Genomic DNA, 24,484 nt, shown 5'->3' on the forward strand with positions numbered 1-24,484 from the left:
AAGCATAAAAATTGATGGACCACTCAGCTATCAGTTTCGTTCGAAAATGGAGGGAATCGTGGACTGCTTTTATCGAACGTGTTTGCTACTTGTCAAGCCAACTAGCATAGAGTCAGAACGGGCATTTTCAGCTTGTGGCTACTTGTGTAGTAAAATTCGTTTAAGACTGAACGACGAAACGCTGCAAAATTAAGGAAAATAGGAAAAATTAGGAAAATAGGAAAAATTAGGAAAATTAAGAAAAATAGGAAAAATTGGGAAAAATATAAAAATAGGGAAAAATTTCCTCAAAATAGTCACTGATACATACAGATCATTGAGTAGTTTTGGTCATGCATGGACCTCTGAAAGTATTCAGAAATATCCGAATGGATCACCTTGAATCTAGTATTCGTAGATTTTATGCGCAGGCGGTATTTTGCAGTGTTTGTAGCCGTTTTCAATAAGGAACCTCTTGTATAAAGACCTGTATAGGCTTTGCTTTCGACGTTGACTAAACGCATTTCTTAGAAAGATAGGACGAGAACTTTGCTATTCTTTTCTTAAGATTTAGATCCGATACCTATATTGTACAAGTCGCCCGAGGAGTGTGCTGTGATGGTTTTGTCACAAAACGAAATTTTCCATGGAAAAATTTATTTTATTTTTTTATTATAAATTCACATAACAAATCGAGAATAGAAGATTACAGTTTTCATTCAATACCAATAAGCACTGGAGATTCAACAAGTTGCAGCTTAACGCTAAGTATTTAGAAGAAACTAAATAATAAATACGAAATCGGAACGACCATTCCGGTTTTCGTAAATGACATTCCCAACGAAGAGGCTGTCGCCCACCAAATTCCTCCATAAATCAATGCTTGTAACAGTAAATGCAAAATCAACAGTCTGTAAAAAGGAAAACGGTTAGCCAGACCAATCAAAACTAAAATCAAAGAAGCTAAACTTACAAAGTATCCTTTCCTCTTGCCGCCTCCAATGTCTTGTTCGGTTCCTTGTTCAAAAAGCGCCGGACACCCATGGTTAGACTAACGAAATACTCTTCCCATTCCAATGTGCGTATATCGATGTTGAATTTGATCTTGTCGCCCGGCGACATCGAATCGATCAATTTCATTGTATTCTTGTTGTGGAATTTCCATTCGGTAAAGATGAACTTTTGCAACAGATTCAGTGAGTTCCAGACATTTGTGTGCAAACGGACGAGAATTGGTCGACCGCCGCCTAATTTTGTAATTGCGTCGAGAATGTATGCCGGTATGAAATGGACGAAAATTGCCGATATTTTGAACATCAATAAACTGGACATAAACTTCAAATGAGGATACCTGATGGGATGCGAACGGAAAAGTTAGCTCAGTACCGTCGATTGATAATTCATTTAACTTACCAAACGGCTGACTTCAACGGATATTTGTGTAGATGAGCATTCACTTTGTGCTGAACATTTTGCCATCTAAATGGTCGGCATGTGCTGGATGTACAGTGGAAGATGGTCAAATCTCCACTTCTGTAATACATGTGAAGGGTTAGGCTCCTACAATTTGCAAAATTGTCGATCGGTAACTGACCTTTTCTCAAAAACGTGCTGTCCAGTCACCAATATTTGATTAACAACCGTATCAACGGGAATATAATCATAGACAAGCCCAGAGCCAATAGGCAAACGACGAACAACACCCTTTGCTGCGCCCATTAAAAATCCCTGTGGTCCATTTTTAGATATCGTCCATCCGGGAATCGGTTCCTTCCAGGCCGCTGTGACTATTTTTATAAAATTATAAATTAATAACTTAATTTGCTCGGATGAATACTCTTCCTTCCACTTACTCATACTGGGTCTAACAATGCCGCAGGGGAAGGTAGCAGCATACTTGTTCACTTCATGTTCGGCCAAATGTTTTGTAAACGTATAGGTGTTCGGATGATCCTTCAGCAGTGCCGGCTGCAGTTCCAGCAACGCCGACTCGGTCAACGATGTCGCCAAATCGATCACCTTCTCTGCACTTTCCGGTGCTGGATACAGTATCTCTTCACATTCCGTCAAATATGCGTTTACGTATGCACTCGATACATGCACCATTGATTTCAAATTGCGCATGTCGTTGCACAGCTGCATGACACGTCTGGTTCCCAGCAAATTTGTGGTGACCGTTGGTTTCAGACTTTCGTTGAAGTCCAATGTTGCAGCGGAATGGAAGACAACGTTCACATTGTCGACGAGAATTTTGCGATCAGCCGGCGATATTCCCAAATTTTCTTCGCTCACATCGCCTGTGATTGGAATGAGTTTTTTGAAAATAGCAGCGGATGAGGTTTGCAACAGCGTTTCGAATACCTGGAAAATGGAATTTGTTTTTTGTAGGAACATGAGCGCAAAAAATAGTTGAGAGTAAAAGCGTGATAAGTCTATGGACTAGATAGAGGAAGCTTGAGAGATTTTACTGCAGAAAAGACGCGGTTGCATTTATTTTCCAACATAAATTTCTGTTGTGCGTGTGGAAATGAGATTCTATATTAGGAAATCGTCTTAAAGTCACCCATTTGTCATATCTAAAATTCGTGCTATTTATTGTGATCAATGACTTCAAGGTAAATTTTAGTCAAATCCTAACAAAAATTCAATGTAGACGACGAAAATAAGCGATGACCTTTGTTAAACTCTCTTTTATAGCGAAATATATAATCAAAATGTTGAAGTAATAGATTTTGTGTAAAAAATACACTCTAAGATACTTTACACCAATGAAGGAACAGATTTACTGATTTTGTTAGTCGTTTCTAAAAGGTTAAATGAACGAATTTTTTACGAATTCAGATTCATAGTGTTTTTCTTACAAAGGAAACAAAAATTTAAAAACATGAAATTAGCACAGAATTGTGTAAGGAGCCGTTCATAAATAACGTAACACAAAAATCAGGACCTCTATATTTCGCGCTGATCGAATAAGCGTTGGCGAAGTAAAGTTCACTTGCAATCGAATGAACTTTCTTTGAAACTGGAGGACATCGAACACATAATATGCGCTTTGAACAGTCTAATATTTCTTTATGTCTACTTGTTTACCTCGCTGCGCTCGGATCGCAAAATAATTTTTTTGAAATGATTTATTTCGTCAGGTATAATGTGACTATTTGCTCCATTACCAACCCGAATACAAATGGTGATCTTAAGTTTATGACAAGAGCAATATGATTTGTGAATGCGAGCGCATAACGACGTAAATTAAAATCCAAGAATCGGAAATAAAAATAAAATTTAAATCAAAATATTCACATCGGAGTTCAATAAAGTGATAAAGATAAGAACGCAAACAGTTTTCATACGCAAGAACCAGTATGGATATGAGCAGTTCTCCAATAATGCCTGATGCCGCTAGCCCAATCTTTTCGTAGAAAACTTGGTGTGTATATCGTAAAGTAAATTGGCTTTTTTATGGCTCTCTCGCAGACGTACTACTTATAAGTAAGCGAACTGGTGCACCTATTGTCAGTGTTTTGTTTCAATCGTTCCAAACAAGTGAAAGTATAAAAAAAATGAAAAACGCGCTCATCGTCATAGCTCTTGCCTACATCTCAACTGTATCATGTGCGCAAAACTACATGATCGATTTCAATAACGCCAATTTAACAACTGACTTCGATAGATGTACCTCGTACAACGCTTTTAGAATCGAATCCTATCAGGACAAGAAGTTGGATTCGTACCGTAATGGTTCCGAGACGTTTTTAAGCAACTCTGTTTACGGCGGATGGATGTGTCTTATAACGAAATCGACGTTCACTTTGGAAAGAGATGCTAAGTTATCCACGGCCATCAATGTGACATCTCAGTCTGGTACTGGTCCGGCGATTGTAGAGATCCGAGTTTTAGACATGGATTCGGGCATGGAATATGATATGATAGAGACGGAAACAACTAATCAGTGGAAACTGTTGTCTAACACCGTTGATAAACGTGTCGAGAATGCTAAGGTATTGAGAAGTTTACTTTTTCTGCGAGCCTGATTAATGGAACGTTTTCTGGGGCGTTGTTATTTACTGAGATAATTTTTTCAGATTGACGTAATGGCTTTTGTGTCAAGTGGTGCCACTCTAGCTATTGAGTATATCGAAATTACGAATCCACAGCAGGAAACGACAGTTGGAACGTCAACGGAAGTACCTACTGAGGCATCCACTGATGCATCCGCTGAAACACCAATCGAAATTATCGTTGATAAAAATTGGAAGGGGTCTTTAAACGCGTCCATTCTATTCAAATTGATTTTTAGTTTCTCCAATTCAAATGACACGACGAGCATTTAAATAAAAAAGTGCATTGAGCATCATCCGATATTGTAGATTCTTTATTTGGATAAGGGGAACTTCTCCATAAATTCAGAAAGGAGACATCACTCATTAGTTGATTATTCCACAAATGATTTTTTTTATTGTTTTCGGCCCAATCGGCAGACTTTCGATCAATAATGTCGATCATATTCTTCTTAGAACAAGTGCCCCTTTAGTCCTTAAGGAACAATAAGAAATTTAAATTTAATCTTTCTTATAATTCGCTAATGATACATGTACCCTTTCTGTATTTAATTATTCAGCTGAAACTCCTTATCGCATTTGTGTCTTTGCTTTTAAGGAGCTTTATAGAGCTTTAAGGTTCTTTCGTATTTCACTAACATACGTTTTGGCTACTTAAGAAGGCAGAGCTTAGAATGTCTGTTGGGTTGGTTGTTTATTGTTCATTGAAACATGTCTAATAGGAATTATTTGAGAGAGTAGTGACTTTATGGAGTGACATCGATTTAAAAATACTGCTGACCGGTCATGGCTTTTAATGTTTAACACAGGCCTTCAGCGTGTAACCAATAAAACAAAAATCTAGTTCTAATTAACTGATAACCAAATATCCTCCGTTACTACGGCTCTACGAGTACCATACAGGTTGGCATAGAATTTTCTCACATTTTCTGTAAGGCCAGAAACACACGACCGTTTCCGAAACATTCGGTAAATATCATAATTTTTCTGAACTTCGTCTAACCAAAGTCAATTTTGTTCAACAGATGGACGTCTGTTTTAGTAGCTACTCCGGAAAATGAAATGAAAACTAGTACTATCCTCTCATTTCATTAGAGACGTTGCGTCTACAAAGTTTCTCATTGGTAAATTTTCCCCCGACGCACCCGGCGGCGCCACTGGAAATATGATCAAAAAGAAAATTGAGCTCTAACAAACCTAGCAAAATTTTGTTAAACAAAGTGTAAATGACTTGAGAAATTGAGACATTAAAGATTCGACAGAGGGTGGAAACTTCGACGCATTTAAAAACGTTGTGTGGACATAGCGATAATTTTTAGACCCGTACGAAGTACTGGGGTCTTATAGGTTTACGCATACGTTTGTAACACGTCGAATTGGACTCCATGAGTAAGGGGAAACCTATTGTGGTTGTCTAGAGATGCCAAATCCGCGAAAAAAAAAAATGTCCGTCTGTCCGTCTGTCTGTCTGCACGATAACTTGAGTAAAACGCATCCGATTTTGAAAATTCTTTTTTTTCCCGTTTGGTAATGTCAAAAGACAGGCTAAGTTCGAAGATGAGTGATTTTGGATCGACCCCTCCCGAGCTGTGGCCCAATAAGTGCTTTACGGTTTTTCGAAGATATCTCCGGACATTTAAACGTTAAACTTGTAAGTGATACGTCAAATAAAAGGTATTTACAATACCGATCGACCAAAAAAAAAGTTTATGGAAATCGGATGACCGACTCGTGAGTTAGACCCCTTGGTGTGGAACAGGCACAGGGCGGCAAGCAGTTTTTGCTTGTAGGTCGGCCACATTTGAACATATTTCGTCTGTTTTAGCTTTATTAGATAGGTATTGACCGTACCAATCAGGGAAAAATTTTTTATGAAATTATGTTCTCCGGAGCGTGAGCTAGGTCTCTTGGAGTGAGCTCTTATCTGGCTACTCGGAAGTACAGTGAACGTGGTGTATTTTGACAATATCTCGAGTAAATTTTGACCGAATTTCATGAATTTTTTTTTGTTTGAAAGGTATTAACGAATGTAAAGCGTCGGTACTATTTCCGGTCTCCTAACAAAATGGCTGCCGGCGGCCATATTGGATTTTAGTAAAATAGAAATATCTTGGGAAAAATGATACTTAGAGAGTTTCTGTTAACATGGAAATAATTTGTTATGTGTGTGGGGTTTCAGGGATTCCATATACGGACATCTATATATACCTATATACAGCTATATTGAGCTATATACAGGCATATAGAGCTATATAATAGCATATTCCTCTGTGAAATGTTTATTTATAGGAAAATATAGGTAAATATAGCGGTATATAGCTGTTTAAATAGGAATTTATGAAATTTGTCTTCGTACGGGGCTGTCTATATTGCCTCCGGCAATTTAGTTGTATATGATAACAAGGCAAAGAGTGGATAATGTAAGTGATTTTAAAGGGAGAATAGTTTTTCAGCAGAGAAGAAAATGAAGTAAGAGAAATGAAGAGTTTCACATTAAAGGCTTTTGATACGAATAGGTGTTTCGTACGGGTCGGCGTTAGCTATGTTTTTTTGTATAATCACTAGTTTGGTACGTCTTTGCCACTCGATATTCGGCATCTAAATTATACAAATAAATTCGTCTAAAATTATTGTTATTATTTTGGATGTTAAAATTATGCATTATCATCGTACGTAACGTAAACCGATTTGGTTATAATTTAGTCGCAGAAAGCAATAAAAAATTTCATTTATGGAAATACCAGAAGGACGGCTAGTTTTTTTCGTTTCTAATCTTATGTTTACTTCGTTCTTTTTTCTCTTTACAGCACCGCACATTATACCGCGCAATCAACATTATTAAGTCACTAATCACCAATTTGTTTTAGTTTTAATCAAACAAACTTAAGAGACCTTTGTTACGTAGGAGTAACTAACGGATTTTACATAAACATTTCATTGATAACCTACCTCATTTTTCGTTAATTCCTCCAAACGTTGCTCAATCGATTTGCCTTTCTTCGACCGCATCAACAAGTAAATATTTCCAATCTTTTGTCATAAAATATAAAAGAAAAAAAAATTAGTTTTTTTTAGTAAAAAATCCTAATTAACATATTTCGTGAGTTTAAAATGTTTCACTTCATTAAAATTTTGTTACTTTTTATGGCCAAAAATACGGTCGATGGTATAGATATTATTAAGCCGTTCGTTCGTTTCACAATATCAAACACAAAGCATCATAAATACCATGAAATATAACTTACATCGGGACAGGAACGCAATATTTTGTCTATTATAGCAATGCCCAAAAATCCGGTTCCTCCAGTTATAAAAATATTTTTATTTTTATAATACTCGGTGACTTGTGAAGCTGCCATTTTTGTGTGTCTTCTAGTAGCCGCAAATGATTCAGATCTGCAACAGAGAATGTGCTTAAATTAATGGTTGTATTTATGTTGTGTGTATAAGAGATGAGCGGGTCTAGGGTTTCTAAAATCCGACCTCGCTGATGGAAAAACCGATTTTCTTTCCTGGATCAAAATAAGCAAAAACTTCCCGACTTTGAATAAAATAAAAAAAATTGTACCGAATGGCAAATATTTCCCGGGAGCAACGATTTTCCATCAGCGCCCGACCTGCCCTGAAGCTAATTTTGAGAAACCCGAATTGAGACCCGAATTGAATTTTCAAAAAGCGAGAAATCGAAACTAGAAAAAATTGATTCGGTCGAAGAAGCAAGGTCACTTAGCTAAAATTATAGCCTACATTTGTGCGAAATGTGTTACTGCGCCCTCACAGAACGACGAACGCGAGATGTGTAAGGCCAGTAACATATTTCTGTTGAAAGTTAAGAGCGCACTTTTTTGAAAAATGATTTTTGTAACAAGATATCGAAAATAAAATATGAAACGCACAAACGTAGGCTATAATCTCAGCTAAATGACCATGTCGCTTAAGAATATCTTCAAAATATGATAGTTTACGTAAATAACTGATAATGGAGATTGTATGACTTGTAGCCTTGAAAAAACATGTCCTATTAAGAGGCATCGGTGCTTAGCTGAAATTGTAGCCTTTTTTTGCGTTTGTGTGTCAAAAATAACCGCAATAACGACCACGAATGTGTTAGCTTTCATCAGAAAATAGATTTCGTTGTAGTCGTTTGACTAGCTCTGAGTGATCAGTTAAACGAAATTTTCATAAACTGCTCAGTTTTCGCAGAGCTGGTCAATCTTCTTCAATGAAATCTATTTTCTGTCGAAACTTTCGACTCGAAAGCTAACACATTAGTGGTCGTTGATGCGGCCCTATATTTTCGAAAAAGGATTCTGTGGGAAAGATATCATCAAAAGTAAACTAAAATTCAGTAACAAAGCATCGATTCGTCTTAAGAGTGATATCGCCAAAACATCGAACAAAATCGGACATTTTGGGACAAGGGGTCACGAATATTATTGAGTTATAGCTCATTCGATTCGTTGAACTGTTGCGAGTAAAAAGTAGTACTACGATTTTCGATTACTAAAAAATACAAGTAAAACGTTCGAAATTTAAAATCGTACGTTACCGACGTGGATACATCGAGGAACTCTTTATTTTAGTTGATGTCACTCTTATCAGCGGTAAATAATGATTAGAAAACCTCAAAAAAGCGGAGCAAATGGAAAAAAGCGATAAAATTTCGTTGATTTGGGGTAGACTCCCACTAAAGTCGCTCCAATTCATTGCAGTGAAACTTATCCAAGGATGTTTTTTCATAGCATGGTACTACTGAGGCTCTGCAATCTTACCATACATACCATGTCACGGACTTGTGTCACTGCAGGCGGTCAGGGACTTGGGAAAATCACCTATTTTTTCTCCTAAAATCACTGTTATCACCAACAGGTCAACATGGACCTGGTGGTGTGTATACTTAAAATGAGCGTCTCTTCAAGGCCTATAAGGCTAGCTAAAAAGGCAGTTTTTTCTCAAAATTGTTTCACTCGACTAATCGCAAGAAAATGATTTTGGGGCTCATTTGGCAGACCCTTACTTCTTGACCTCGACCGTCGACAACAAAATAAATTTCACCAAACGTAGTACTACGTTTTACTCGCAACAGTTCAACGAATCGAATGAGCTATAACTCAATAATATCCGTGACACCTTGTCCCAGAGCTGTTCGAAGATTTCGCGATATCACTCTTAAATGATAATTATCAAAATTTTATTGAATACACGACACGACCCCCAGGGCTTATTATTCTACATTTTTTTAAACTTTTTTACATTTTTAAGAATTTTTAAAAAAAATTAAAGAACGTTTACGAAATAACAATTTTAAAAATCCAGAAATATTCCGGAAAATAAGCACCCGACGAAAGTGAATTGAAAACCCGAATCCGACAAAAATGAATCGGGTCGGCGTCAGGTTTTTTTTCGAGGTCGGACAACCCGTTCATCTCTAGTGTGTACCAACAGGTTTTCATTTATTTTTATATTAAAGATTCTAAACACATTCATCAGAGAGAAAGTTCATTTTTGATGGTAAAAATGTTTAAGTGTAACATCTGAAATTTTTTGGTCTGATAGAAGACCCAAAATCTTCAATTGTGTGCACGAAAGCCAAAGTATGAGTTGGTGTTTTTTATATTATTTCTTATATATTCGATGAGGAATATGTTTTCTTGTTTCGTCAAACAATTACTCAGAATGCCAATCATACAGACGTTATATAACCATTTTTATTATTACTATTCCGACTCAATCACTTTCATTAATGTTTTATTTGTTCGAAAACTTGAAAACCTGTTTTTATTCGATATAGGATTCTGTCGGTCATGTATTCGAAAACATTAGCCAATAATTCTAATAATTTTGAGTAAATCAAAGCAATGTGAATGTCGAATGGGAATTTAGAGACCAGATGCATAAATTAACCTTACGTGTTTCTTGAATACGAATAGGAACAATGTGCAATTTCTTGAATAGAGAGTTTTATAGCAAATCTTAAATATTCATGCCACTAGCAAGATAAAATCAAATTCTCAAAATGGATTAATATACAAAAATGTGAAGAAGGTCGTTGACTGTTAAAGCCGAATAGGAAGCATAGATAGAATCATTAAGAGTTTGCATATAGGTAAAATGATGGTTTCAGAGCAGAAATGTATTCGTCTTTTGCTTTCTGTTTTCGTTCAGAGCAAAAATATCAAAATATCAATATCTTTAAGAAAAGGATCGTCATCTGTAATCGACCAGGACGACCGAACTTAGCTTTCAATTCTGAACCCAAACCTGAATTCAACTCGAATCTGACGTAATCCATCCAGAAAATTTTAGGTTACTGTCAGGTTCGAGTCAGACCTAAAGTGAATGTTGACGTTCGCATCAAGTTTAGGTCAAACCAATTCAGGTTGGGATGCGGGTTGAAACCGAAATCAAAAGTTTCAGGTTAAGTAGGTGTTCAAATGAAACATGTCAACTCGAACCCGATACGAGCCTTAAACAAGACTCGTCTCTTTCATATACATAAAAGGGATCAGTCCGAAGAGTCGTTTCGGTGTCTTTGTTAAACTCAGATGAATAGACAGTCGTTTCTTAAGGTTAACAAACACATTTTGTGGCTTTTAGTTGTAAACTATTCAGGTGCAGCCACTGCACCAAAATATATGAACTTCATCAAATCGATTTCATGTGAAATAAAGATTTATGTTTACTCATTCGATACCTAAACCTAAAGATGATTTACTGTCAACAAAGTAGTATTCTTAAACTCCCCAAGGTCGAGACGAATAAGTTAGACGATTGTGTAAGCTAATGCATTTGAAAACGACAACGCTAAAATAAACAGAAATAAAAAAAATGCAAAGTCCAAAGATTCAACGAACAAATCAATTCATCGCTTTTTATGCATGATTTTGAAATAAAAAGTTCAAAACCAAGGTCGTAATTACCAGTGCAATTTGTTCACATAATTCGTTTTTTGTTGGTATTGTTGTTGTATCGAGATGTTGTCCCAGTTTAATGTTTCAAGTGAAACTAAAGACAATATATGAGTGGATGTTTCAACAATAATTTGAATAGACTCCATCGTGAAACATGTCTGCTATTATAACATTTTAAACAAATAAATTCTCTTCCCACAATAGACGCTTTTCATTCAAAAAAATTCTAAAATGTAAGAATTTTTAAAGAAATGAAACCAGACGTAGCAGTATGTGGAAGGTAGTCGAGATAAAAAATAAATAAAATTTCTTGTTTATACGATGACTATGCACTATTATGTATGCAATAATTTCTCTCTGTTTATACAAGAAAATTGTAACAGACACATGATAATGTTTTAATCACACCTAACTGAATATAGGGTGGGTCGCGTTTAAACAATGATTTTATTTTTAAACGTCTAACCCAATGCTGTTGCAGAATGGTCCAAAGAATCGATTACATTGGATTCTCTCTCACACCAGGGCTTATTATTCGAAATTTCAATTCTTCAATTCTAAAAAATTGTGAAAATTCTTTAAATTTTTAGAGTTTCTACAAATTTTTAGAATTTCTACAAATTCCTAGGTCATTCTTAAAAATTCCTAAAAATTCTTAAATTAAAACGAATTTCAAAGAATTTTTAGGAAATTTTAGAACTTAAGATTCTTTAAAATTCTTCAAAATTCCTAACAATCTCCGAAAAAATTCACAATACTAAGCCCTGCCTAACATTATATCAGAGAATTGAGTTACAAACAATTTTTTTTTTATTTTTTATCGATGGAGAACCTAATTATAAGACACTTTGTCTCGTATCATATGCCAAAAAAAGTTAAAACTTTTTTTATAAATCATTTTGAAAGTCACTAAAAACACGAAAATTCGAATAGAAATACAGTATGTCATCAAAAATTTTTGTATTTCGATTCGAATTTTCGTGTTTTCAGTGACTTTCAAAATGATTTATAAAAAAAGTTTTAACTTTTTTTGGCATATGATACCAGACAAAGTGTCTTATAATTAGGTTCTCCATCGATAAAAAAAAAAAAAAAAATTGTTTGTAACTCAATTCATTTAGCGTTGTATCAAGCATGAATAAATTTCCATAGAAAATAGTACTGTATTTGGCAGCTGTCATTAGAAGCACTTTCGCTTGAAGTGCGTTTATTGTACGCAACCTCACTTTACTACCACGAATCTCTAATATCCTGCCTGCAAACTAGGAAAAACCAATTTTAGGAAAGAAAGAAATCTATTCGTTGCACTGACAAAAAAGTTTCCAAAGACTCACCTGCAGCAGGTAACTTTGTCTTCAGGTAATCTACATTATCTGCCGCAGCTGTATTTTTTGTGTGGGGCGCTACAGCTGTGTAAGCTATTGTAGATTACCTGGAGACAAAGTTAGTTAGGTACAGCCTTAGGTCAGGCGTTTAAAAAAAATCAAATTTTAAATACGACCCACCCTACAAATATATTGTTGTAAATCCAGCAATTAAAATCTTAAATTGGTGTTACAATAGTCGCTGCGTAATTCAATTCAAACACATGAAGCGAGAATTCAATTCTTAAGATTTAATTTAAATTGAAATTTTACGATCCTGAGAAAAAAAAATCGCCAAACATTGATATGGTTTTTAATAGCGGAAATGCTTGTAACCTTCGAAGAAACTATTTCCTAAAATCAGTCCTCAATAAATCGTCCCACATCGCACACCAATTTCATTGACATGCATTTTATTCAATATCTAATGTAAAACTTTCCGAAGCGGAGCATTAAGTTGACACAAATCACTTAAGATTGAAAAGGTAATGCAGCTAGTAATCCGGAAACTTGAAATTATTTAAATTTTTTCTCGAAAATTAGACAATTAATTTTGTTTTAATTATTCTGGTAACAAGTAAAATAATCATACGTTAGAGTCGGCTTAATCGACACGATCATCACAACAATAGTTCCACAAAGTCCTTGAATTTTACTGTGTATCAAAAATGAATTGACTATAAAAACCTATATTTCAATGGAAATGAACCACCAGAAAATCCAAAAGCTTAATTGCATTTGAAATACCGGTTTTTGTTACCAATTTTTGTTTTTTTTTTCTTTCTTTGATATAAATAAGGCACTAGACAACGTAGATGATGGAAACTTTTTTTGTGGGGCTATTAAAAATATTTTTATTGTAAACATAGTAACTATAGATATATATGCCATATGCGGTAGAAATCAGTGACGTAAGACGCATTTTATTAGTGCTCTTCTTCAGGTACATACTTATAAAGTGTTAATTTGTATGTTGGTGAATATGAACTTTTCACCTCGAAAGCGAAAGTATACAAAATATGAGTAAGTTCAACACACTCAACATACGTTCAATTTTTAATAGCTTAAACGTAATAAATCAATGTTGTCCGTCCAACATTAAAACCATTAAATTTAATGCAACATTGCAATGACATAAGTTCGTAATTATGATCATAATTAAATATATCGCTCGACCAAGTAGGTGAATATTCCGTTATAATGTGCGCACCAGTACATTTATGGTAGAAAAAGCCGAAGAAATTATATAGTTGAACAGATATATTACCCTACAGTTTTGTAACGCACATATATCCATCCGCGATGCCTATTATATCAGATGCTATCTATAATATAAAGTTTAATGTTTGTTTGTTTGTCTGTTTGTTGGTTTGTTTGTTTCTTTATAAGAGCCCAGACGGAAAGTCCTACAGACTAGAAACTTGGCATATACCGACTAATGAGGAAACGTTAGGAAGGACGCACGAAACTTTTTTCACTTTCATGCGCTGGTTGACGCATGATTTGTTTTGCCTGTTTACGTCGTGGATGCGTTTCTTAAACGTGGAAACATTTTTGTAATGCGTGAAATTAGGGATAATATATTTTTTGTGCGTGAAAATATTTTGTCATTAAAAAAATCCCGAGCAAAGCCGGGTACTACACTAGCAACTAATAAACTTTCAAAAGACAACAAACGAGAAATAAAAGACAAAAATTTAAAGAAAATAAATAAATAAAATAACTAAACAAAATGCTATGCAAACTCTCTTGTTCACGAAAATTAATTTACAACCACATACGCGCCATGGAGTACTTAAAAGATAATCAGGTTGTGTACACATCAGAAAGAAACACGTAAAATTTAGGATTGTCACGAGATGGTGTAATGAAGCTTTGACAAGTTACATAGAATAAAAAAGAAAAGAATTTAAACTAAAATCCAGACAATAGACACATAAATCTTTACCAATTTTCTGGTCAACAGTTTTTCTCAATGATGGTCACTATACACACTCAACGCACTCGAAGCGATATTATATTCACTTGAAGTAGTTTATAACCGTTTTCCTCGATCAACGGAAATCCACAAAACATCGACTAGTCACGATAAATCTCAACCACGGACTGAACACGAATACAAAATGTTGATGTTGATTTACATAGATGACCACATGAAATATACCGACAGTGGAATTAAGAGTAAAAGAAACTCAGGTGAAAATAGATAGAGATGCTACACTGTTATTATTGCGTTTGATCGAGAGTAAATGATCGCTTTTGAGTGCTAAAAAGCACCCATATATTGTGAGCTAAAAGCTTCGACGTTGTTTATACAAATGATTCTTATAATTTCTATTAATAAGCATAATCAAAACATAGTTCGTGTTGTTGATTGTTGACTTTATACACTCACTTACAGGCTTTCTAAATGAAAATTGGATCATCTGATTTATCGTGCGTTTCTTATAAAATTATTTTGTTATTGATAAATGCGAAAATCAATCAGATTCAGAGTATAACAATTTTCAGAAAATCATGTTTACAGTAGACAACTGTGCAGTCAAGCGGTACATTGCGTATGGGTCTCGTATGTTTTCTTTAAATAGTCTTCGAACTAACAAGAAAAATTAGAACAATGAGATGATGGACAACTATAATAATCCTAAAACAGTACACGTGATTGGATATTATAAAGAAAATATTTATCCGCCCGGTCTCAACGTAATTAGCATTTTTGATGACTTTTTTCGGTATCAAAAGTTGTTTACATCACAAAAAGTTTGGCAAATGGAATGTACAAAACGAAATTTTAGCAATCTTACCTATTTGAAACGATAAGCCAGTTTTCAAAATGAAAATAATGAACAGAAATTAAGACAGTTCAGAAATTTATAATTGTGTAAACACTTTAGCCGCTTGTTTTACTATACTACTCATTATTACACACACAGCATCGCACCTTTTGTTCTAATTTTTGTTCTTCTTTAAAATAAAACGTCAATGGATGAAGAATGACTGATCCATATGTCAACGGCTATAGAGACTATAGTTATAGTATAAACTGTTATGATCAGAGCGAGAGTTCTGACAACCAGTTAATTAAAACTTGGAATATTTGTAATTGCATATTTTCATACTTGGTCCAACCTTTTGAGTGGGTCAGATCCCTTGACTGATTAGATTTTTATACAGTCCTATTGTCTATTCTTAACATGAGCCTCGTAAATGAAAAATGAAACTCGTGCGAATTCACACTAGTTGTAAGTTCATCTTTTTCTTTGCTTTCGTTTTTTGGGAATACATGTTATGAAGAAACCAGACCGAAATTCTTTTAGGAATTACTTTCAGATTGTAAGTGTGATGTAACCCATCTTAAAAATTTGACCTCAAGAATTTCATTACCCGTCGAAAAAAAAAGTTTTTGGAAATCCATTGAGAATTACTTGAATTATTGCTTACAAGCAAGCTGGCCAAAATTCTTTTGGAAATAACTCTAAGTTAAGTTTGATATATCCCATCTTCGAACCTTATATCAGGAATTCAGTTGCTCATCGAAATCAGTTGAGAATCGCTTACAAGGAATTTTGGTCATACATGCATTTTTAATCATAGTGAACCGACATTTTCGAGTGATTTGTAGGTGGAGGTACAGAATTTTATTCTGCGTCGATCATAACAAAAATTTTTAAAACCGGTCAAGAATTATCTAAGTTATCGTGGTAACAATGGTCACATACATTTTCTGTATTACTCCTATCTGACTTCTTCAATACTCTCCATCTACGAACTTAACCTCATTCTGCATCGATTACGACAAAAATTTTGAAAATCGGTCAAAAATTACTCAAGTTATCGTGGTAACAAGGAAAAACTTCTGTGAAGAATTACTCCTATCTTCCTTCTTCAATACTCTCCATCTACGAACTTAACCTAGAGAATTTCATTCTGCGTCGATCGCAACAAAAAATTGGAAAATAGGTCAAGAATTATTCAAGTTATCGTGGTAACAATGGTCGCATACATTTGCTGTATTACTCCTATCTTTAGGGATGGGCGATAATGATTTTGATTATCGATGATCGATAATCGATACACTTTTCTATCGGTAATTAATCGAAAAAATATCGATAATCGATAATTATTGATATTTTGATAATTATCAAAATATCGATATTTCGATAAATCAATTATAAATCCATCATTACAAGTTAGACTTTTTGTACGACCACTTGGGTTGGCACAACTGACAGTTGCTTTTTGACACATTGTGTGGGCATAATATTACATAATATTACCTCATTGTTGATAAATAAAGCAAATTGGCTGTTAATTTTATGATGAATCAAAAGTGTTGTGGTTGTGGAAGCATACAAAAATGGTGTGATTTTACGAGAGATTGCTCATTATGGTCGGTCGCCACTGAATGTTTTAATATCGCTGTAAGTTACCTTTTGTACCACAGAAATGAGATTTGCAGTCCTTACTCTTCAAGCGGTTGAGTACTAACTCCAATTTAAAAGGAAAACAAACAATTACTTCCATTTGAACGGATATTTTGAATCAATGACTGATTCAAGAAGAAATCATCAGCAGTCTTCACTCTTGGATGCACTGCATAGCGCGTTGAAAATCAATCTCTTGAATAGATATCGCTCTAGCGATTTGAATCCATTCAACAGATGAAGGTGTTAGCCATCTTCAGGCTGAAAAAAAGAATCGCATAGCCAAATTCGTCTCAGAGCATTTCATGCAAAACAATGTATAGAATGTGACAAACATTGCTGTTATTTTCGTTCAATTCAGGATGGAAATGAAAGTAGCAGAATGATACGCAGAACGTGTAACATTCGTGTATTGAATCATGTCAGCAACAACGACACCAGCAATGATTCTAGCGGTGCGTCTACATCACAAATGCCAGATCGTTCTACATCACGTTCCACACCAGGTTCTTCTACATTAAACACACAGGTACATTGTCATTCAAAGCGGCTTAGTAAGATGAACTTTCCAACAAATGTTATTGATCAAATCTTGACGTTGACTTACTATTTCGTTTAGTTTTCGCGAATGAACGTGATTAGCTAAACAAATATCAACCATCAAAGGTAAAATCTATAAGCTCAAATAGATTGATATAAACTGATTCACTATAACATGACATTGAATTGCATGGAACTGTTGTATCGCTGTATCGATGACATTGAATGTTTTGTTCTAAACATTTTTGAAATCATTTCGTTCCAAACCGAATAATGAAAGCGATGAATCATCCGATCAAGACGTTATCGCTCTGCACACGGACACTGACTCACTCGCATCATCTTCTACAGCACGAGCATCGCCTCAATCAGATGGGAATGAGACGGGGGGCGATGAAAGTGCAGCAGCATCGGCAACAACATCGTCTTCGGCAACCACATCGCCTTCGGCCACATTGGTCTCGGATGACTCCAATCAAGACCATGTCGTCCCATTGTCTGCAAAATCATCATCGTCTGCTCTATCATAGCCAAAGCAATAAAAATACAAAGCAAACATCGAGCAGATTACAACTGCCACACATTCAGTCATAAACGGCGTCGCTCACCTTTCTTTTTTAATCACCGTAAGAAGTTTTATCGTTCTACACAAAAACAACCTCGCAGAAAAGTGGAACAAGAAAAAAACATTTAATTATCAATTGAAATTATGTTAGTTTTTATTGAAGTTTTTTTCTACTCCAATTTATCATACCAGAATGAAGTCGAGTGTACTGTTTTCATCGAAATGGTAAACTTTTATTCATCAAATACTTTCTTCAAAGTAAACCTCGGAAATTGACCCAAAAACTAGCCTTTCTTTTCTAACATTCTTCCTTTTGGCTTCAGATTAATGTCTAAAATTGCTTTTCTCTCCTCTTCTGTAAGTTCTCTGCATGAATTGGATTCACTCTGGCGTACTGTTCCAGAAATGAACTGATTTTTGAATCGTTTTCTGCAAGCACGACCGTACGTGCTGAATGTTAAACATCTGCCATTTACCTCCCTGATAGTGATCCTCGATGTAGTTGATTATTCGACCAGATTCTGGGACAATAAGCGTTTCGTCTTGTAAAACCGGAATTTCTCCCTTCGGATTCAGTTCTAAAAACCATTGCGAATACAGCTCACCGTTCGTTACGTCTACTTCGTAGGCGGAAAAATTTAATATTTTTCTCGTAAAGAGCGAACAAGATCTGTGAATTTAAGTTACATTATGCCCATTGATAGGTGCAGTAGTTAAGGGCAGCTTTTCGCGAAACTGAGCGATAGTAGAAGTTTCGATAAGGACTTGGCTATCGATTCATATGAAAAAGTTTCATATTTTCATGATTTCAGCCAATTGTTTCGCTACACTAAGCATCTTTTTTCAAGGTGCTCTCGTACCGTTCAAGAGATACCTAGCAAGTGACAGGTTAAATTCAGGCCTTCGACATGTGCTTCTGTTATTATAGGCAAAGATTGTCGATGCTACATCTTTAATTAGACGACTTTCCGATAGTGGCGATTGCCCCTCATTGGAAAATTTATGGAAAGCAACACCCCCGATGAAATGAGGGCGAATCAGATATCTAACATTGACTTTGGTCGGATTGAAGCTGAGAAAAATAATCTTGCATCCCATGGAAAAACCCAATTCGGCTCCTCTGACTTACGGTTCGACCTGCACGCTAGAACTGAACTTTATCTGATTTGAGGATTAATGCGTTCCGTACTGAAACGCAAACCAGGGAGATCATACCGAAGCTTGCACGTCATACATTTTGATAATTTTCTGCAAATTTCAAATCTGCACAAACTATTTTGAAGACATGGGAAAAAATGGAATTAAGTCAAAGTGAAATCATTGAGTCGAAACAAGGAACGCTTATGCAAAAGTCCGTTGAAAATATTCAGCCAAAGTTACGTAACTAGTGACTAGATTATTATTCACGAGCGATTAAAATCGAATTGCTACAATCAGTGTGTTCTCTTTGCTCTAGTAAATTGTAATTAGTAGAGGTTCAAAGCATTAAAAATAGCTTAGTTCCAGTTACACTACTAGGGTTCGCAAATCGCAAAATTGATGTTCTACAATAATCCTGAAAGGGAAGTTAAAAAACTCGGTGAATTTGTGAGCCTAGCGAGTATTGTCACATACGGATGCGATTGTGTACCGAGTTTACGCATCCTTATGTTACAATACTCTCTCAGCTCACAAATACACCTCGAATTTTGCAAAAATCCACTTTCCTCTCTAGTTATGTAAATAACTATTTCAATCATAGTGAACCTTTTGTGACCGATTCGATTTAATGTTCAACAGTGGGAAATCCTGTTCGATCCTGTTATTTAGGGATAACTTCCGAATCCTTGATCCCACATAGCCCATCTTCGAACTTAATTTCGGGAATTTAATTCTGCGTTAAATATAACAAAGTTTGTCGAAATCGGTTAAAAATTACTCAAATTATCGTGTTTACAAGGAGAAAAAGGTTACTAACAATTATGTTTTTCATAACATTTCATACGAACTTGGTTACTAACATTTTAGGGTATTTTCGTAAGACCCTGATTTACAGTCAAGGGAATGAGACAAGTAAAACAACTGGTCCAAATTTTATTTCCTTATCTCTCAACAGTCTATAGACTGTTTCAATGAGAGAAAAGCAAATATAAATCAGACCATCAATGGCATCGGCATGTGTCAAAATAATATATGGAAAAATGCAATGATAAGACCAGCAAGGCAAGTTATAATTAACTGGTCTTCGATATTTTCGCTGTGATCGTCTGCACCTAAGAGTAATTTTACCTAGAGAGGTTTGTACGACGAAATATGGTCCCAACATCAGTTTGTATAAGATACGCATTTCGTATATTTTACACCAATACATGTATGTATCGACGCTTTTGATAGTTCCTCTCTCCGTATAATTACTCTTAGGTCTACACAGTGTTAACTAAGAGTGATTTCGGATCAGTTAAACAACTCAATAGCTCAGTGGGTAAGTCAAGACTTCACATTTAATTATTGAATTGCCAGTTCTGGGTTCGAAACTTAACCGCAACACGCTTCATCAGGTTGTTGTCCATTATAATTACATCTGATTGAATCGGCTATTAGGTTGAGTCTTGGATTTAGTACCGATAACGTCTCTTTGTGTTACATGTAATTGTTCGCTGGTAATGTCATTCAGTCAGTAAGCCGAAAAGGCCATTGCAGATCCACATATAAAATTCATAGATCTATTTTCATTCAAACATTTTTGACATTGGCTTCAAGGCCACTTAAATTCAATTAATCTTTGCTGTCCGTTAACACTGTACAGAGTGTTCACGGAGAACGATTTGTGAACTGCAAAGAATCAGTGAGTCATGCATCAAAACTCGAGGAATTCACACCGTAAGTGCGGTCGAAATTCAAAATGGAAAGCACTGGAAATCTCGAATACGTCGTTGTGTAACACAGTGTGTTTGTGTGTTTTTTGTAGCAGAGTGTAGGTTAAGACGAGTGTAGTCAATGCAAAATTCTAGACTCGAATCTAGTCATTATTCAATGGCCGTTCTGATTAAATATCATCGCTATTAGCGAGGAGCTTAGAATTTCAGCCTCTCTACCACAACCATGCTTTTCGGCATAAATTACTGACTCCGTCAAATTACAAACTATTTCGCCCATTCCTCTGTTTCGATTTTATTCACTTTTAGCGCATACAAAATTCGAAAACAATTTCTTTAATCACAGTCTAATGAACGTAACGTTGTCAACAAAACTTACCATTTCCATCGCTCCGCGCGTCAACTCGGTAATGTTGTTTTATAAAAGCTGTCCGAACTGTTCCCACTGATTGTAAAATCCGTTATTTTACGATGTCCATTCGAAGGATTGATTTTCGATCTTTTTTTATCGTTCGAATTGTTACTCTTGGGACTTTTCCGTTTATTTTTGGTTAAACTTGAGGAATTGGTAGCACCATCGTCAATAGTTTCTAACGGCGATGATGTCGTGTCAGCCGTATTGGTCAAGCATTTCTCAACGTGGGATTCTAATCCGTTGTAAACGAAAAATTTTGTGCAACAAATCGGACATTCGAATCTCGGTACGTCCTTCTTCTCCGTAACTTCCTTTGTGTTCAACTTCACCAGCAAATGATCGATTCTTCCCTGTTTTTTCTGTTTAGTTGATTGTAAAGATGTGGACACATTATTGTCATCTGTTTCCTCACCCGACGACTGTTCAAAATTTGATAGTCGAACTCCGAGCAATCTAATTGCCAGGTCCTTGCATTCACTAGCAAGCGACTTGTAAATACCCCAGGCAGTCTCGAAAATAATATCTGCTTCGTTGGTGGCGGTTAGTAGACGTACTGCTCTGGTCTTCACTTGAAAATCGACGGTTTTTATCTTCAGTGTTACAGTCAGTGCTTTAAGGTCCTTTGAAATGAGCTCTCTTTCCAAGTCGCCGCATAGACTGTGACACAGTTTCGGGTCAATGTTTGTGTTCGAACCGGAAAAAGTCCGTTCCGAACTGATCGACTTTTGATTTTGATCGACGGCATCGGATGACACACTGAACCAAGAATTTCCAATGCCCAATGAAACAGCCAGCAGAAATGAAACCGTTGCCGGTTTGAATAGAAGGTTGATGACGCCTCGATGTTCCCACAAGTCTCCACAATTGAATATGTTGAGGCTGTTCAGCAATTGCTCGGTAACGTTACCAATGCCGGTAACTTTTCTAATCGGCAATTTGACGACAAATTCTTTAATGGCTTCGATCGTCGGAGGAAGATAGTATTGTCCGTTCGGTTTATTGATGTCTCCGCATATTTTGGCCAGTAAGCAATTGCAAGCAATTCCTAAGCAAGTAAATGGCAGAGAATCAAGCGAAATACCAAATTCTATGGGAAAGGAGTTAACATACCCGCACTCGCAGTTAGTTTGGTTTTATCGAAGATCTTGTCGCGTATTTCTTGAGTAACTTCCTCCTCCGTGACCATTTCCGCGTCCGATCTCAAACCGTTTTCATTCTCCAAATACTCTGTGATGTCCAAATAAGCCTCGTCCAACGACACCGACGAGAAATTCGGATCGTACAGTCGGAAGACTTCGTGAATCTCCTTGCTAATTCTCCCGTATTTGTCGAAATTGGTTGGAACAATAACCAACTGCGGACACAATTTTCTTGCAATGAATCCCGGCATTCCAGCTCGTACACCGAATTTCCTTGCCAAGTAATTTGATGTAGACAGCATAGATTCTCCACCTACTGCCATGGGTACATTGCTGTGGAAAACAATGATCCGACTCTCTAGTCTCTGTAACCTTTGACATCGATCGAATTACCTCAATGTGGGATCGTCTCTCATTTCAACAGCCGCATAATAAGCATCCATGTCCACATGAACAATAGTCCGACCTAAGACTCTTTCGAATTCCATTTTCTTTGCCATTTTGTCCATCTAAACGGAGTCGGACGGAATGCATATTAGGCCTAACATAAGATCTCGTGACTATTCATCATTTTGTTTACCACTAGCGTTGAATTCACAATTTGTTCGCTGGTCAAATTGTTGAACGATTCCTGGATGTGCTGTATGCGAACATTTAGTTTGTCCTGTTGATTCTGCTGGTGCATGTAATATTTGCTTCCTTTGGACGCTTCTTCGATGATTTGGTTGATTCGTTGAACATCAAGACCTTCCATGCCAGCTTTTGTGTCATTTAATGCCATTCTCTTTAGTCCAACACCATGGTTTATTTGTGGGCCGGTGGATGCTACCGGCGGCAGGTGATATTCGTGGACTTCATCGGTCACTTTCTCATCGATCGATTTTAGCATTTTGAATCTTTATTTATCGCCAATAACAGACACCAACTAGTCAAATTTCTATAATTCCTGGCTTCGCACTTTGTTGCATATCAACTCAACACAAATTTATACGCACAAAATATCCGCTCCACACGAAACGCAAATTCAAAATATTATGAAATTCGACACAAAAACTCCAGATAAGTTTTCTTCTTATTATATTTGGTGAACTGGAGAATATGGACGGCCAGTATATTGTAGTAGAGTGGTTTGGCTAACTATTGCTGGCGGCAATTATATTCAAATCAACTGTTCTCGTCTGCGATTGAGAATGCTTTTTAAAATAAAAACCTTTTTGATTGCCAACCCCACCCCATGTCAAAGTTGAGCATTATGTAGCAGTTTGCCCCTTGCGGAAATGATCCATTACAAGAAGAATATTTTCGGTTCCTTTTACATGAAATCCTTTGTGATATTAAACTTTCGCATCGGGCAGGCCATAAATCGGAATACTTGGGACGCTGCTACGTAATTCATTAATTCGGAAACAAGTTTTTTTTACTCGTAAACTCAAATTTGTGTTTTTTGAGCAACTTGGATCGGTAACCGTCTTTTTGACAATTATTGTAGTTTAATACCTCGCCTTCGGCTCTGATATATTAACTTTTAACTTCTGGAAGAATGAAGCTTCTTGCTCAAAAAACACAATTGAAGGTTGATTTGATCAGCATTACCTCATGTAATGGATTACTTTCGTAGCATGCAATGTAATATATTATTACGTCATAGGCTGAATTATATCTTTGTTTTCTTATAGTTCGGTTCATTTTGTACATTCAGAGTGAAATTGTATAGTTGAAATGAAATTAGTGAGTGGCAGATACTTAACGACAGGAAAACTTTTCGATCAAATACTAAATACTATTGGTAGTAATAGTGAGCTAATAATTACCAACGGAAGTAAGGTACGGCAGAGTTTGCTTTGCAAGCACATCGTTAACCTCGAAGCAGAGCTATGCTCGAAGAAGCACAAATATAGATATAGGATGCATAAGACATAGTACAGAACATTAAGATATCTCTATCCTTGGGATAGTATCCTGCTTCTGTCTAACATTATTTTCGTGTTTCTATAATTTCATCCTGAAGTTTGCTCTGAACTGTTTTATTTCAACCTTAATTTCACTCGTAGAATTTCTAAATAATTTGTAAAAAAAATAATTAACATTTCACAGTTGCCAAGATTATCAACAGTTTTAACATCGAATCTATTACTTCATTTGATCTAGAACACATATCATACAACCTGATTCGTTATAGTTTGTCGTTTATTTTTTGTAATTTAAAATGAAGATTTCAGTAAACTGCTGGTGAA

The 24,484-nt window shown here is 35.9% G+C and overlaps 3 protein-coding genes and 1 long non-coding RNA gene across 6 annotated transcripts; 2 read left to right on the forward strand and 2 right to left on the reverse strand.

The window, feature by feature from the left end:
* Positions 1-619: 619 nt before the first annotated feature.
* On the reverse strand, positions 620-15,257 carry LOC119085355 (putative fatty acyl-CoA reductase CG8306). 2 transcript variants are annotated; one of them, XM_037195731.1, is made up of 9 exons: positions 14,373-14,457; positions 14,261-14,313; positions 7,283-7,433; positions 6,987-7,067; positions 1,833-2,340; positions 1,574-1,766; positions 1,393-1,512; positions 953-1,330; positions 620-890 (listed from the first exon to the last, which is right to left on the reverse strand). In XM_037195731.1, exons 3-9 carry the CDS (start codon positions 7,394-7,396, stop codon positions 752-754), a joined length of 1,533 nt encoding a protein of 510 aa, XP_037051626.1. In that variant the 5' UTR covers positions 7,397-7,433; positions 14,261-14,313; positions 14,373-14,457; the 3' UTR covers positions 620-751. The 2 variants fall into 2 exon arrangements, with proteins under 2 accessions (XP_037051626.1, XP_037051628.1); XM_037195733.1 differs by lacking the exons at positions 14,261-14,313; positions 14,373-14,457 and adding an exon at positions 15,117-15,257.
* On the forward strand, positions 3,482-4,335 carry LOC119085356. Its single transcript, XM_037195734.1, has 2 exons — positions 3,482-3,977; positions 4,062-4,335. Exons 1-2 carry the CDS (start codon positions 3,540-3,542, stop codon positions 4,308-4,310), a joined length of 687 nt encoding a protein of 228 aa, XP_037051629.1. The 5' UTR covers positions 3,482-3,539; the 3' UTR covers positions 4,311-4,335.
* A 1,325-nt stretch (positions 15,258-16,582) lies between the features above and the next one.
* LOC119085357 lies at positions 16,583-17,504 on the forward strand. Its single transcript, XR_005089286.1, has 3 exons — positions 16,583-16,733; positions 17,098-17,265; positions 17,356-17,504. It is a non-coding gene; the product is annotated as an uncharacterized LOC119085357 (long non-coding RNA).
* A 3,467-nt stretch (positions 17,505-20,971) lies between these two features.
* Positions 20,972-23,308, reverse strand: LOC119085358 (DNA polymerase kappa-like). Of its 2 annotated transcripts, XM_037195736.1 has the most exons (5): positions 23,297-23,308; positions 22,831-23,223; positions 22,644-22,759; positions 22,222-22,583; positions 20,972-22,156 (listed from the first exon to the last, which is right to left on the reverse strand). In XM_037195736.1, exons 2-5 carry the CDS (start codon positions 23,137-23,139, stop codon positions 21,096-21,098), a joined length of 1,848 nt encoding a protein of 615 aa, XP_037051631.1. In that variant the 5' UTR covers positions 23,140-23,223; positions 23,297-23,308; the 3' UTR covers positions 20,972-21,095. The 2 variants fall into 2 exon arrangements, with proteins under 2 accessions (XP_037051631.1, XP_037051630.1); XM_037195735.1 differs by having other exon boundaries at positions 22,831-23,299.
* Between the last annotated feature and the right edge of the window lie 1,176 nt (positions 23,309-24,484).

Source organism: Bradysia coprophila, unplaced genomic scaffold (genome assembly GCF_014529535.1).
Source record: "Bradysia coprophila strain Holo2 unplaced genomic scaffold, BU_Bcop_v1 contig_94, whole genome shotgun sequence".
Classification (NCBI taxonomy): Eukaryota; Metazoa; Arthropoda; class Insecta; order Diptera; family Sciaridae; genus Bradysia; species Bradysia coprophila.